Source organism: Mastomys coucha, unplaced genomic scaffold, assembly GCF_008632895.1.
Source record: "Mastomys coucha isolate ucsf_1 unplaced genomic scaffold, UCSF_Mcou_1 pScaffold22, whole genome shotgun sequence".
Classification (NCBI taxonomy): domain Eukaryota; kingdom Metazoa; phylum Chordata; class Mammalia; order Rodentia; family Muridae; genus Mastomys; species Mastomys coucha.
Window position 1 is genome coordinate 167,216,084 of NW_022196905.1, and position 16,188 is coordinate 167,232,271.

General features: G+C 41.4%; 1 protein-coding gene across 2 annotated transcripts in view; it reads right to left on the minus strand.

Annotated features, from left to right (window-relative positions):
• Positions 1–2,862: 2,862 nt before the first annotated feature.
• Positions 2,863–16,188, minus strand: part of Bag4 (BAG cochaperone 4) — a 22,044-nt gene continuing 8,718 nt past the window's right edge. For both annotated transcript variants that reach the window (XM_031339397.1, XM_031339396.1), the window contains 3 exons: positions 9,439–9,693; positions 7,626–7,877; positions 2,863–6,758 (listed from right to left, as the gene is read on the minus strand). In XM_031339397.1, coding sequence (XP_031195257.1) covers positions 6,273–6,758; positions 7,626–7,877; positions 9,439–9,693 — 993 coding nt within the window. In that variant the 3' untranslated portion in view covers positions 2,863–6,272. The remainder of the gene's footprint in view (positions 6,759–7,625; positions 7,878–9,438; positions 9,694–16,188) is intronic.

Consider the following 16,188-nt stretch of genomic DNA (forward strand, 5'->3'; position numbering starts at 1 on the left):
ACCACCACCACCATCACCAAAACCACACATGTGTCTTAGTTAGGGTTTTACTGCTGTGAACAGACACCATGACCAAGGCAACTCTTACAGGGACAGCATTTAATTGGGGCTGGCTGACAGGTTCAGAGGTTCAGTCCATCATCATTAAGGTGGGAACAGGGCAGCATCCGGGCAGGCATGGTGCAGGAGCCGAGGAGCCGAGAGTTCTCCATCTTCATCTGAAAGCTGCTAGCTGGATACTGGCTTCCAGGCGGCTAGGATGAGGGTCTTAAAGCCCACACCCACAGTAACACACCTACTCCAACAAGGCCACACCTCCTAATAGTGCTACTCCCTGGGCCAAGCATATACAAACCATCACAACACACAATACAGGCAAACAAGAGGCAAAGGGAATTCTCCATCTATGGAACAAAGGCTCCAGCAGACTTCCCCAGGAATCTGGAACAAAGTGAAATAACGTACAGATCTTGAGAAAATACTTAGAGGCCAAATAGATCATTAAGGACATAGGCATCCAAGTAAGACAAAAGATTAATTACAGGGGAAGCACGTTGTTCAAGAAATGCCCACTCACTACAGGACTGAGCCCTGGTAAGGACAAAGACAGGGCCGCAGCTGTATTCAGAAGTATGGAGGGACAGACTGAGCCAGACTGTGCAAGTGGCAGAAAAACAAACACCTATCATCCTGTAGGAAAAGCAGGAGGGTGCAGTAAATCCCTGTTGGTTTTAGCAGGCTGAGGCAGGAAGAGCATATTCCAAAGCTACCCTAGGCTACAGAGCAAGCTCAAAGCCAGTGTGCACAACATGTGACTCTCACAGAACAGAACTCTAAGGCTAAGAGAAAAAAATACAATTGTACATTTCCAAAGTGTACATTAGAAAGTGGTCGCCAGGGCCGGAGAGTTAGCTAACAGTTAAGAGCACTTACTGCTCTTGCAGGGGGTAGGTTGGGGTGGGGGTCCTGGGTTCAATTCCCAGCACTCACATGGCAGCTCTTTTTTTGTTTTGTTTTGTTTTTCGAGACAGGGTTTCTCTGTGTAGGCCTGGCTGTCCTGGAACTCACTCTGTAGACCAGGCTGGCCTGGAACTCAGAAATCCGCCTGCCTCTGCATCCTGAGTGCTGGGATTAAAGGCGTGCGCCACCACCGCAGGGCCACATGGCAGCTCTTTTTTTTTTTTTTTTTTAATAAATCGTTTTTTTTTTAAGATTTATTTTATTTATTTTATGTGTATGAGTACACTGTAGCTGTACAGATGGCTATGAGCCATCATGTCTGTGGCTGCTGGGAACTGGACTCAGGACTTCTGCCAGTCGCTCCGGCCCGCTAGCTCCGGCTCTGCTCGCTCCGGCCTAATTCACTCTATCTTCAGACACACCAGAAGAGGGCGTCAGATCTCATTACAGGTGGTTGTGAGCCACCATGTGGTTGCTGGGATCCGAACTCAGGACCTTCGGAAGAGCAGTCAGTGCTCTTACCCACTGAGCCATTTCGCCAGCCCCACATGGCAGCTCTTAACTGCGACTCTACTTCCGGAGGATCTGATGCCCTCTTCTGGTCTCCAAGGGCAACAGGTACATACATTGAACACACATACATGCAGGCAAAACACTCAAAACACATAAAATAGTAAACAACAAATTTTTGTTTTTCGAAACAAGGGTTGTCTCTGTGCAGCCCTGGCCATCCTAGAACTCATTTGATAGACCAGGCTGGCCTCGAACTCAAGAGATCTGCTCGCCTCTCTCTGCCTCCCAGATGCTGGGATTAAAGGTGCAACCACTGCCCAGCTATAAATCTAACAAAACATTTAAGTGTTACCTCCAGAGTAGGGGAAAAGGGGTGGGACCAGGAGAATGCTGTTTTTCCTAATTTGACTCATTAAACTCAGGACATCATTTTTTTCATATACTTATTTTTGAGTGTGTGTGGGTTGGTGGGTGGAGGAACATGCACATGGAAGTCAGAGGAAAACCAGGGTCAGGTCTCTTCTTTCCCACTGTGGGTCCTGGGGATTCAACTCAGGTCCTCTGGTCTGGGAGTAAGTACCTGTATCCACTGAGACATTTCACCTGCCCTAAACTCATAACTTTAAAAAAGAAAAAAAAGAAGAAGAAAGATGATATGATTTGGCTCAGGGAGTGACACTATTTGGAGGTGTGGCCTTGTTGGAGTGGGTGTGTTACTGTGGGTGTGGGCTTAACACCCTCATCCTAGCTGCCTGGGAGTCAGTACTCGCTAGCAGCCTGCAGATAAAGATGTAGAACTCTCAGCTCCTCCTGCACCATGCCTGCATGGGCACTGCAACGCTCCCACCATGATGATAATGGACTGAACCTCTGAACCTATATGTCAGCCCCAATTAAATGTTGTCCTTATGAGAGATTGTGGTCTGTTCACAGCAGTAAAACCCTAAGACAGATGAAAAAAAAATAAAGGCAGCTCCATCAACTATCCACCCTCTCAAGACTTTTCTTAAAAGATAATTTAGTCTATACCTTCCAATGCAAAAACAAAAAACCTGAGTTCGAGGCCAGCCTGGTCTACAGCATGAGTTGCAGGATAGCCAGGGCTACACAGAGAAACCCTGACTCGAAAAAAAAACAAAACAAAAAACAAAACAAAAAACAAGCAAACTAGTTAAGGGTCATTACTGATGCCAACTAAGTAAAGCACTATTCCTTTTCTTGTGGATTAGTTTTGTCTTTACAAACCTTTCTTTAAAAGCATTTAAAAGAAGCATACAGCAGTGGGTGAAGACAGAGCCCACCAGGCTCCAGAGGCTTCATTGGTACTGGTCTGCTTAGTGTTAACCTTGGTATTTTACCTGAACAAAGGTGCTAGAGAGAAAACAGCTGTTTATCATGCCAGGTGTAGGTAACTTTATTCAAGATTTTGACAAAAATGACCCCCAAAGTAATATAAATTTAGACACCTTAAAAAAGTCTAGATGTGAATTTCAAAAGAAAATTATTTCAGTTTCAAATCAAATTCAAGTCAAAAGTCAAACAAATTTTACAAATCATAAATACTAGCTTCCTTCTTAAATTCATTACATTTCCAAAGACAGGTCACAAATGTTGCTTTTTCTTCCCTTTGATACTGGCCACTGGAATCAATCAACATAATTTATATCTTTAAAGTCTGAGTTTACCTATCCTGAATATCTTGTTATAATTAAAAATATAAATCCAGAAACCACAGTTCCTTCCAGAAGAATTCCAATTATTAAATATAGAAGAAATGAAGATAGAAAATCACCATTTAAACACCATAGTAAAAGCCACAAGCAAGATCTGCCAGGAGAGATAGTAAGAGGCGAACTCTAAGCAGAAAGAGGACATTTGCATAGTCAAAGTGTCTCTAGCAAATACTTAGTAATTACAAAGGAAAGCAGGGTAAAGCTCACAGCAGAGGGTCCTAGCAGACACCACTTTAGCAGAGCACTGGATGTAAACCACACCAGAAACACATGACAACACCAGCTATCCTTTTGATATAACGTCACAGAGCGAAAGACTACTGAGACAGACAACCAAATGCAAAATAGGATCTGGAACGGTTAAGAGGATGCTACTAAAAAGATAAATGAAATATCTACTTTTAGCTTGCTACTTCAGCTAATATTAATAGCACTATTAACTCTTAATTTTGACAAATGTTTTCATTAGAGAAGATGTCAAAACAAGGGGAAGGATGGAGGATACACAGGAATGCTATTTTTACAACTCTTCTGTAAGTTTAAAATCATGTTAGTAGTTCAAAAAATAACTTAAGGTATCTACACAGATATGTACACTTGTGCGTAATGTGTACGTAGACACAAATGAAGGATTGCATTAATTGGCATCCTGGGCAGCTCAAGTTATGTAGCCGTGTTTTCTTCTGAATCTATCACTGTCTCCCTGGCAACACAGCTAAGTTTTAAGGTTTCTCCTCTTAAAGTATAGTTGTTAAACTTTTATAGATATATCTGGCACTATGTAGACCAAAATAGCCTCAAATTCAGAGATCTATGTACCTGCCTCTGCCTCAGAATGTTGGGGTGACAGGTGTGTGCCACTAACCCAGCTTCAAAAACCTTTTAAAACATTTCTATATTCTCTTTTATATACTTTATATAAGAGAATCAGGGCTACAGCTATACCTCAGTACAGTGCTTGCCTGACACCACATAAACCAGGCACACACCTACCTGTGTAATAGAAAGTGAGGCAGGAGGACCAGAACTTCTAGGTTGTCCTAGACTACATGCAAAGTTTAAGGCCAACCTGGCATGAAATTCTGTCTCAAAAATAAAAATCATAAATATAAAACACACGCACACGCACACACACATGCATGCGTGTGTACGCAAGAATACACACACATCCCATAGACAGATGATTGATTAGATGATTGATTAGATAGATAGATAGATAGATAGATAGATAGATAGATAGATAGATAGATAGATGGATGGATGGGGGTGAGGCGAGATGGATTTGATAGTGTCTCATTATATAGCCTTGGCTGACCAGGCAGGCCTTGAACTCAAGAGATCTACCTGCCTCCACTGACTGAATTAAAAGTGTACACCACCAAACTCAGCCAAATAATATCTTTTAAGAACTACAGACTCTTCTTGAATTACTTATCATGTTTATTTTTTGGGACAGGCTGGCCCTGACTTTACTGTGTGGCTGAGGATGACCTTACATTTGTACTTTTCCTGTGTCCACCTCCCAGATGCTGAGACAGGTGTACCACTACAGCTGGCTTATACAATACCGGGGATTTAGCCCAGGACTCATGTATGTGAGGCAGACGCTCTACTAACTGAGCCACATCTCCAGCCCCTAGACAATATCTTTACATTTCTTCTTATCATATGTTAGCATTTGTTTGACTCTTGTGAGTAGAAGGGATGGCTATAGGCTTAGTATCACTAATATAAAGCCTGCTAGCCTAGAAAAAAGCATCACCTTGATATTTTACTAAGAAACTGCCTCTGTTGCAAAAGCGGGTACTGTATGCTAGATCGTACTTTAGGCTTAAAAGGTAAATTATTTACCTGTCTCCGTATAACAACATACATAGATAACCAAGAAAGGCCCCTTTCTTAAACTTGGCTCTAAATTGACAGTTATTAATATTAAATAACAACTTTCTTATGAAATAGGCAATTCTATGCAATTTATCCTATGAAATACAGACCAAATTTAAGTTAAAATAATGAATTTTCCACTTCAGCTATGGCTGACTCATTCCCTGAGCGTTAATTGCCTTCTTGCCCTTCTATCAGCTATAAACTGAGCTCAGATCTGTCCCATAGATCTACTGACTGAAGAATGGTATTATTAAATAATCATATTTGTTGGTTTTTGCCATCACTATTTATACTAACTGTGGCATTTAAGTTTCCATATTTTTATCATAAGGCTCTCTATAGAAGCAGCAAGAGCCAAAAGATATTTTTCTTAAGAAAGCAATTTCAAAGTGAATCTTTATCCAAATACAACAAAGCAAAGAATGTCCACAAACACTGTCATTCCTATGTCAATGTAATTCTCAGAGTCACCCTTCCCCATCATGAAAAGCAGAAGTGGGAAGAATGGAACAGAACATGCTACATAGAAAGGGAGACAAATGACTTTAGGAGCCTACAACACACTGCAATATATTCAAGTGGTAAAAGGATATGAATTCATTCAGAATTGCTCATCTATCTGGCTGCCAGTATTTGATTATATTAAACATATTACTACAAAATGTACAAAGAAGTAGAATAGTATTACATTTGTGACCTGCAGTAAGAAAACAGAACAGAGGTCCAAGAGCCTAAGCTATAATATACACATGAAGTATATGCAGTCACAATGCACAAAAATGTGACAATCCAGATCTTACAAAACAGCCTGTTTGTCTCAGATTAGGTTTTCGACAACCTATTATATGAAGTCTATCTCCCTCCTGAGATCTGGTAAGCAGCAGCCTACAGACACCCAGGGGTTTCTTAAGGAGTAGGTAGGTCTACTTGGCAATACTGATAATTCCAGTTTTCTATTATGTTCAGTCATTTGAAAACTGAAAAGAATCTTGTCCCTGCTGCTCTTCCATAACTCTGCCGGCTTTTCCAGTTTTTTTTTTCCTTTCAAGTTTTAGGTCAGAAGAAAGTTGGAATGTGTTGCTTCTTGTCACAACAGGCATTTCAAAAGATAGGAACTAACCAAATTAAAGAGTTCTTTGGCCAAATAAGTCACAGGCTTCCCCTGCATTCCAAGTTATTTCATAATCCCTTTTTTTCTAATTTTTCCAGTATGGCCTGGATCTTACAAACAGCTTCTTTCCTGGCCTGACGGACAGAGTCCTGGCCCCCAGTTTCAACAGAATCCAATTCTAAAAGTTCCTTTGTCAGCATTTCTTCCAAAAGCCAATACGCTTTGTCTGTCTTTTTTCCTACAAACTCTTCTACTTCTTGCTCAAGAAACTGGACCTTCTCCAGCACATGTATGATCTTTTTAATACTTGGAGGAGTGCCTTCACCTGAGGAGAAACACTCTTCAGGGAGATTATTCCTCGGAACTTGGTTGCTGGGATGTTCACTGCTGGCATTACCATACAGCTGAGGCTCGGCACTATATTGGACTTGAGAATCCAAAAGGTCTGAGTTATCATTGCTCACTGCTGCTGGAGCTTCATACTGATGGACGCTGCATGGAAAGCTGTGCCGGTTCACGCCTTGACCCGACGGGTTATAGGAGTAGGAGGAATCCTTGGAATGACAAGACAGAAAGGAGACAAAAGGCTGTTTTAATGGGTAGCTATCAACATCAGATATGTTAGTACACATCATTTACCAACCAGGAAAGTACTTGAAGATTCTCACAAAACTGGCTCCTACATAACCGTCAGAGACCAACACTGTTGGAAGATAAAGGGAGAGCCCTTTCAAGTGAGAGGCACAGAATTCATAAATACGATGTTTGGAATCTACTTCAATGCAAGTCATCCTTGTGAACACTTCCCAAGCAATCTTACTACCTCACAGTTCATCCTGTGACTTAATCATTAGTTTCCCTCAAATAGTTAAAGCCTGCAGAGCAAGGCACAAGCAGGAAGTGTGTCTGTGGTTTATGGAAAGCCCAGCACCCAAGCCAGCATGTGCCACTTCACATTGTTCCCTGCTGCTGCACATCATAAGGCTGATTCTACTTAATATTCAGATGGTGCCACAGCATGAAAGAAGCAATGATGCTGGAGAGATGGCCAGCAGGTAGAAGCTCTGGTCCTCCTGAGGACCCAAATTTGATTCTCAGAAGCTACAAGGCAGCTCATAACTGTATGTAACTCCAGTTCTAGGGGATCAGCCCTCCAAGGGCACCAAGCACACACGTGTGGCCCACAGACATACAGGCAGCCAGTATATCCATACACATAAAAAATAATGAAAAATTATAAAAACAGATAAGAACCAAAAAAAAATCCCCAAACAATATTGTCTATAAGAGAAAACTAAGCTAACATAATGCTTAGTAGTAACCACCAACTTTTTTGCATGTAACAGACTAATATAGAGAAGTGTCATCTTGTGTCTTCTTAATTGCCTAGAGCTCAGAACAGCATGCAGAAGGCCTCCTACCTTAGGCGGTGGGGGTGGAGGTGAAGGAGGTGGCTGAGGAGAACTGTTGCCGGGCCATGGTGAAGCACTTTCCGTCATGTACAGGTTCCCAGAGGGGGCTGAGGGTGCAGCTGACGGCCAGGGGTAGCGGGCTCCCATCCCATAGGCACTAGAAGCCCATGCATCATCTTGTGGTCGTCCAGTTGCTCCTGATTGTGGCACAGCACGACTGCCATCTCCATAAGGATAATGGGGCAAGGTCATTCCAGGGTTCTAGATTGGGAAAAACAAATATGTTGGTATGCTGGTTGGTCACTGCTTAAAAAGCAAAGCTTAAAAGTAGTAAAAATAGCACAGACAGGCCCTGACCTGCTAGTAACTCATTAATCAGTTACCAAAAATTCTCCACACCTGAGAAAACCTGGCTCCCAAAACAAAGAACAGAGTTGGTAAAAGACTCATAAGTCAGTCTTCAAATTTACTGGATGAAGCATGTATTTTCCAAAAACACTATAGATAAATGAATCCATACACTATAAGACAGTAGAAGTGTTCTCGAAACAAACAGAAATAAGCTTGGTATACTCACAGCATATTAATATACACCTAACAGCACAAGAAAAGATTAAATTAGGGAAAGTTTCAAGCAACAACCAAAGATTACAAAAATTGTATGGGGCTGGAGAAATGTGTCAGTGGGTAGAGCACATACTGCTCTTCTAGAGGATCCAAGTTCAAGTCCTAGGTATCATGATCAGGTGGTTCTCAGACCTGTCACTCCAGTTCCAGGAGTGTTCACACCTGTGGCCTCTGAGTACTGGCATGCATGTACATGAGCACACAGCCACGAGAGTATGCATAGAATTAAAAATAATGAAAATAAGAGAGAACAAAAGAGGAGCCAGGTGTGGCGGCATGTGTGCCTAGTCGCAGCACTCAGAAGGGAGAGGTAGGCAATCTGCTGTGAGTTTGAGGCCAGCTAGGTCTGGTTAAGGAGTTCCAGGTGCCTAGGGCTACATATACTGAGACCTGGTCTCAAAGAAGAAAAAGAAAAATAAAAAACAAAAAAAAACAAAAAGCAGAAAAAAATATATAAATTATGGGCTGGAGAGATGGCTCAGTGTATAAAGGCACTTGCTATGCAAGTCTAGGGACCTGAGTTTGATCCCTGGAACCCACAGAAAGGGAAAAGAGAAAACCTGCTCCACAAAGTTGCCCTCTGACCTCTACACATGGGCTGTGGTTCATGTGTGTCATCCTTCATGACTGCCATCATGCACACAAATAATAATTGTTAGGATTTAAAAGAATTATGATATATTTAAGGTCTCTTGAGCCAAATCCATTTAGGCATCAATATAAAAGAACCCCCTTTCCTTCACTTGTCATACACTCTCTGAATAGCTACAGGGTTTCCTTTTTTGTTTGTTTTAAGATCTATTTATTTTATATATGAGAATAACATTGTCACTGTCTTTAGACACACCAGAAGAGGGCATTGAACCCAATTACAGATGGTTGTGAGCCACTATATGGTTGCTGGGAATTGAACTCAGGACCTCTGGAAGAGCAGTCAGTGCTCTTACCTTCTGAGCCATCTCTCCAGCCCTTTTTTGTTTTTGAGACAAGGTCACATTACGTAGTCTTGAATGGTCATAAACTCAAAGGTCTTCACCTGCTTCTGCCTCATGAGAACTGGGGTTAAAGGTGTACACAGCATGTATTGCTCTACCTATTTTCTTAAAACAGCACTAGTATAAATGGGTAACTTTCCACTGTTTCAAATTCAGGAAATAGAGGCATTTGCTTCCCCCCCTCATGGGAAGGTGCTCACCTGTGAAGCAGGATACCCTGGAACCTGTCCCCTCAGGGGAGGTGCTTCTGCTGGACAGTCCTGCTGGGAATACATCCAACGAGACACTGGAGTTGGGCTGTTTCCAGGTGAACGGTAGGTGTTTGGAACTTCTGTGGAGTAGTTGCTTTGAGTATAGCCGGGTACGTAGTAAGCCCCAGAGTAAGAGGCAGCACTTGCTCCAGGGCCAGGAGGGTAAGGTGGACCATATGCCCCATTTGCATAAGAATTCAGACTCTGAAAAAAAGGTAATCAGCAAGGAAAAGATGAATGGGTTGAAGGACTAAAATGCCTTTAATGTTCAACCTAGAAAACTTTAGGAAGTAATGGTGTCAGTAACTGATGACCATCTAAGCTCTGTAAGCAGTCAGTCTATGAGGTGCTCTTTCTCTTCTTTATTCGCTATAATCACATGCCAGGTACTGAACTCAGGCTATGACTGTAAGTTATGGGGCATCAATAGAAGACTACACTGTGATGACAAGGTGAGAAGTAACGGCTCCCTCAAACATTTTCTTACATTTAATTCATAACTACATGTCTAAGCAGAGAACTTGTGCCCACAGGAGGCAACTCTAGGATCCTGGGGGACAAGAGGTAGAAGAAAAAGAATATCAATATATAATAGAAAGGAAAAAAAAATCAAAAACACTCTCTAATAGCTTTATATTTAGTTATTCTTAGCTCTGTTTCTCTAACAGGAAAATGAAGAGCCAAAATTTACCTTGTAGGATTATTAAGAAAAACTGAGATAACAAAAATAAATGATTTAGCAGATAAACAATTTGTTCAACAGATGGTGACTACATTATTTTAAGTATTATGATGAGTTCCAGAAATGACCCAGTCCATGCTGAACTAAGCAACCACCCTGCTTTCCTGATAACAATAACAGATAACGGAGAAACTGTGGTTTATTATAGTTTGGTTATTGTTTTAAACAGTGCTGCAAACTAACCCAGGGCCTTGTGTGTGTCAGACAAGTGTGCACTCCAACATACACTGCTGACCTCTTTCCTGTGGCTTTAAATTACCTACGTAGACTAATACATTGCTGATCTCCAGAATCCTGCTTAATGCTTCAAAAAGATTAAAGCTAAGCCCTAAACTTCAACTCTTACTTTATAAGGCTTTCGATTATTTGCTTTGTGTGCCTGAAGGATACAAGTATGTGTATGAACTGGAGAATGCATGTGTCACAGTATGCTCGTGGAGGTCAGAGGACAATCTAGATAGTGGGTCCTTGTCTTTCATTTGCCTTTGAACTTGTTTGACACAGAGCCTCTTATTCAATGTTTTAAATTCCAGGCTAGGAATACAGACACATGGGAACACAGCCTTTATGTGGTTCTGGGGATCCAAACTCAGGTCACGTTTGCATGGAGGGCACTTTGTGCACTGAACTATCTCCCTAATTTCCCTTTAGCTTTTTAAAATAGTCAACACACAAGATCATGTTTTCTTGTGACCATAACTCCCAGCAGGATGTCCCGGGAAGAATTTCAAGTTTGTAACTAGTAGTCTACATAGTGAGACCCTATCTGAGGAAGGTGGAAACCCTAACTGTGTATACACACCTGTAATCCCAGCACTAAGGAAGACGAGGCAAGAGGATTACTAGGTGAAGACCTTGACCTACATTAGTAGGACCTGTTGTAGAAACAAAACAAGAAACAAAATACAAATGCCTAAAGAACTGCATGTGTCCTCAGGGACAAGAATAAAGAACCAAGTTATTTATTACCCATAAGCCCTTGAGGTTTTCAGTCTGAAAAGAGAACTTACTAGAACACAAAGGTCAAGATTAGATAAAATACCATGTGACTTTTTGGTCTGTATTACAGCTTCCTAAGGAAAGCTGTAATACACTTTTTCACTCAACTAGAAAAAAAGTCACGGGCACAAAGCTGTCAAGTATATTACTTGTAATTACACAAAACAGTGCAGGGATGGAGAGATGGCTCAGAAGTTAAAGGCACTGGCTGCTCTTCCAGAGGACCCAAATTCAGTTTCTGCATCCACATGGTAGCTCACAACCATTAGTAATTCTACTTTCAGGAATTCTGGTGCCCTTCTAGTCTCTACAGGCACTCCATATATATAAGCAGGTGAAACACACGTGCACGCATGCACACACACAAATGTAATTAAAAGTATCACAGAATCTAAATGCCCTATGGTAATCAAATGACTAAACAGATTAAAAACTATTCTATTTGTTTTTTTAGAACAAAAATTAATATATTTTTATTTCACATGCCTTGGTGTTTTGCCTGCATGTTTGTCTTGTGTGAGGGTGTCAGATCCCCGGAACCAGAGTTACAGCAAGCTGTATGTAAAGCTGACGTGTGTGGGAACTGAACCCAGGTCCTCTGGAAACAGCCAGGACTCTTAACCACTAAGCTATCTCTCTAGCCCTAAGAATTATTCTTTTAAGAAATTTTATTCGGGCTGGTGAGATGGCTCAGCAGAGAAGAGCACCAACTGCTCTTTGGAGGGTCATGAGTTCAAGTCCCAGCAACCACATGGTGGCTCACAACCACCGTAATAAGATCTGATGCCCTCTTCTGGTGTGTCTGAAGATAGCTACAGTGTACTTACATATAATAAATAAATAAATCTTTAAAAAAAAAAAAAGAAATTTTATTCAATTATTGTTAAAAACAAGTAGATTTTGGTCTGGTGAGATGGCTCAGCAGGTAAAAGCACCAACTGCTCTTCTGAAGGTCCCGAGTTCAAATCCCAGCAACCACATGGTGGCTCACAACCTCCCTTAATGAGATCTGATGCCTTCTTCTGATGTGTCTGAATATAGCTACAGTGTACTTAGATATAATAATTAAATCTTTTAAAAAAAAAAAGTAGATTTGGGGTTAGATTTAGCTCAGTGGTAGAGCGCTTGCCTAGCAAGCACAAGGCCCTGGGTTCAGTCCTCAGCTCTGGGGGTGGGGGGGGAGAGAGAGAGAATAACAACAAAAAAGTAGATTTAGTTTTAGAATTGTTTCCTTGTAAATAAAATCTTCTGCTTTGTTTTTACATTTGTTATTCACTTCTTTTTGAGACAGGATCTCATTATGCAGCTTGGCTGGCCTGAACTTGCTCTGAACATAGGGCTGGCCTTGAACTCAATTCTTCTGCCTTTGTTTCCTGAGTGCTGGAAATGAAGGTGTTTGCCACCATGACTGGTCTTATTTCTTTATTATGTGGGTGACAGTGGTAAGAACGTATGTAGCACATATGAGGGCACCTGTAAGAGCTGTATCCTTGACCATGTGGGTTCCAGAAACTGAACTTGGGGGATGATACTTGGCAACAAGCACCTCTATCTACCCACTACGTTATCTTGCTGGCACTTCTTTGTAAAGTTTTAATCATGTTATATGTATTAGTTTTCTGTTGCTGGGATAAACACATGACTAATTAAGAGAAGGGTTTATCTGGGTTTTTGGTTCAGAGGCTGAGTCCCACTATGGTGGAGTAGAGGCATAGAGGCTGGAACAGTAAGCTAAGAACTCACATCTCCTCCCCTCTTCTCTTTTTTTTTTAATTTATTTTCATTTTATGTGCACTGGTGTTTTGCCTGCATGTATGTCTGTGTGAAGGTGTTGGGTCCCTTGGAAGTGGAGTTACAGACAGTTGTGAGCTACCATGTGGATGCTGGGAATTGAACCCAGGTTCTCTGGAAGAGCAGCCAGTGCTCTTAAGCACTGAACCATCTCTCCAACCCCGAGAGCTCACATCTTAAACTATAACCCCAAAGCAGAAAAACCAAGCTGGGAATGGTTCAAGTCTTTATCAAAGCCTACCTCCCGTGATATACAACATACTTCCTTAAACAAGACCATACCTCCTAGACCTCCCTGAGTACCGCCAACTGGGAACCAACTGTTTAAATGGTAGAGTCTATAGGGGACAGTCTCATTTAAACTGGTAGGGTTTTTTGTTTTGTTGTTTTTAAATACACATACTTAAGTTTATTTACAAGCAACAAAACTACATTATTTGGTATTTGTTTCAAAACACTCCACAGATCAATACCATACGGTCCAGTGTTGAGACTGTTAAAGCTGAGAGGACATTTGTTTCTACCTCTGAAATTTTCTTTAATATGAAAGAAAATGAGGAAGAAGGTGGGTATGGTGGTCACAGGCCCATAATTCCAGCACTCAAAAGGCTGAGAGAGCTATGGGAGTAAGAACAAAGAAGTTCTTGTCACTTAGTCTGTAAATTGCAAATGACAGTGTGCACTGGGGCAGTAGATAGCTTAATGGGGAAAAGTGCTTGTTTTGCAAGCCTAATGACGTGAGCTTAATCCTTTGATCCAGTGACAAGAACTTCTAAAAAGCTCTCTCCTGACTTCCACAAGTGCACCATGGTACACTCCAACCAACACACACAGGGTACTAAAAACTGAATTTATACATTTAAAAGGTGCATAATGGTTTCAGATGTAGACAGACGGTGGAGAAAAAGTTTAAGATGTATTTCCCAAGTTATTTTCATTCTTTCCTTACTTGTCGGCTTTGTATGTCTGCCAATATGAAAAGGGTCTTACTCTGAAATTTTCTGTGACACATCTGCTAGTGCTGAACTTGTGAGTCTCCTTATCTCTGCCTCCGCAGCTTTTTCTTTTTCCTTTTTTTGGTTTTTCTGTTTGGCCCTGACTGTCCTAGAACTCACTCTGTAGACCATACACTGGCCTCAAACTCAAATTCTGCCTGCCTCTGCCTCCCAAATGCTGGGATTAAAGATGTGCCACCATGTCCAGCTTTCAGATATTTAATACACTTACATTAATTAGTTAATTTACATTTTTTGAAAGCTTTACTATATATTACAAAATTAAAAATTTCACAAAATAACTGTTTGGAACTACAAATAATTAAAAAGGAATATAATAATTGCTCCATCTAAGGATGCGGTGTCTGCTGTTAGAATTTTTCTCTGAAACTATAAATTTCTATGATTTCAGCAGAATAATGATAGCTTCTTTCCTTTTTTTTTTTTTTTTTTTTGGTTCTTTGATGCAGGGTTTTTCTCTGTGTAGCCCTGGCTGTCTGAGAACTTGCTCTGTAGATCTGGCTGGCCTCAAACTCAGAGAATCAACTGCCTCTGCCTCTCGAGTGCTGGGAGTAAAGGAATAAGCCACAGATGCCCTGACAGTGGTTTTAAGGCATGATTATGACCTTGACCTATTTTTTTAACTTCAGTATCTCGGGAACCATTAAATAAATCTGTGACTGACTATTCCATATCTGCATTTAGAAACTGGGAACTTCTGGGTCATTGCTAATAGCTACAATTACCTTGTTGTCCTTCATCCCAGCCAAATACTGGACGGCTCCAGATATCCTGACACAAAGGTTCTAGTACTGCTACTTTCCCTGTCTGACCAATTGCACGTCACTAGAACAAGGCCAGCATGACTAGACCAGCTGCAGCATGCAGCTGACCTGCCAGTCATCTACAACGTAAAACTTCACTCTTTTAAATGCAGCCCGCTCCCACCACTTTGGCTCCAGGTAGTTCTGGCTGATCTCTTTCCCCCAGTTCTAGCCACACCACTCTGACATTCCTGCTAGCAAAGAAATTGGTGCCTTTTCTGAGCTGGCACTACCTCCACTTGCCACTGCGGCCTCAAAAGATGGTCCCTGAAAAGAAAACATTTTCATTTTCATTTTGTCATCACGCTGTTCATAAAATATTTCCTGCAGAGACAGTTCTCATAAATGTCTCATGTGACTTGATCTCAATAATGTCAGAAATTGGGGGAACATCAAGTCTGGGCAAAGGTTTTTCAGAAGGCAGCCACTCCAGCACAGTTGGGTGTTGTAGCACACACTTTTAATCCCAGCACTTGCAGAGGCAGGCAGATCTCTGTGAGTTTGAGGCCAGCCTGGTCTACACAGTGACTTCTAGGACAGCCAAGGCTACACAAACTTTTTCTCAATATACCCATACCCTAAGAAGCTCTCTGCAGGTGGTGCCTGCTGGGAAAGAGAAGCCAGCTACTCCACAGAGTGTGGACACCGGGTGCAGCAACCAGGTCAAGCCCACCTTTAGGAGTAGCGGGCCAACACAAGCTCCATGTTTTGTTGAGGGCTCATTTTAGGTTTTTTGTTTGTTTGTTTTACTTTGTTTTGTTTTTAAAGATTGATTTATTTATTATATGTAAGTACACTGTAGCTGTCTTCTGACACACCAGAAGAGGATGTCAGATCACATTACAGATGGTTGTGAGCCACCATGTGGTTGCTGGGAATTGAACTCAGGATCCCTGGAAGAGCAGTCAGAACTCTTATCCGCTGAGCCATCTCTCCAGCCCCCAGTTTGTTTGTTTTATAAGGGTTTATTTTTATTTTCTCTCTTTTCTTTTTTTGTTTTTGTTTTTGAAAGAACAAGAAGTTAGGTACATAGGGAGAGAGGTGAGGACACCTGGGAGGAGTATGATGATGGGAAAGACTGATCAAAAACATACTGAATACAAAAATTTAATAAAATAAAAAGAGGAAAATGTCATAATGAGACCCATTACCATATACTTAACATATGCCAATAATCATTTTAATTGATGCTTGTAGGAGTGTTTACCTAGTGTTCAAGAAGCCCTGAACACTGAATAAAACTGGTGTGGTAAGAGGCCTATAATCCTAGCACTTAGAGAGTCAAGGGTCAAGAAGTTCAAGGCCGCCGGGCGGTGGTGGCGCACGCCTTTAATCCTAGCACTTGGGA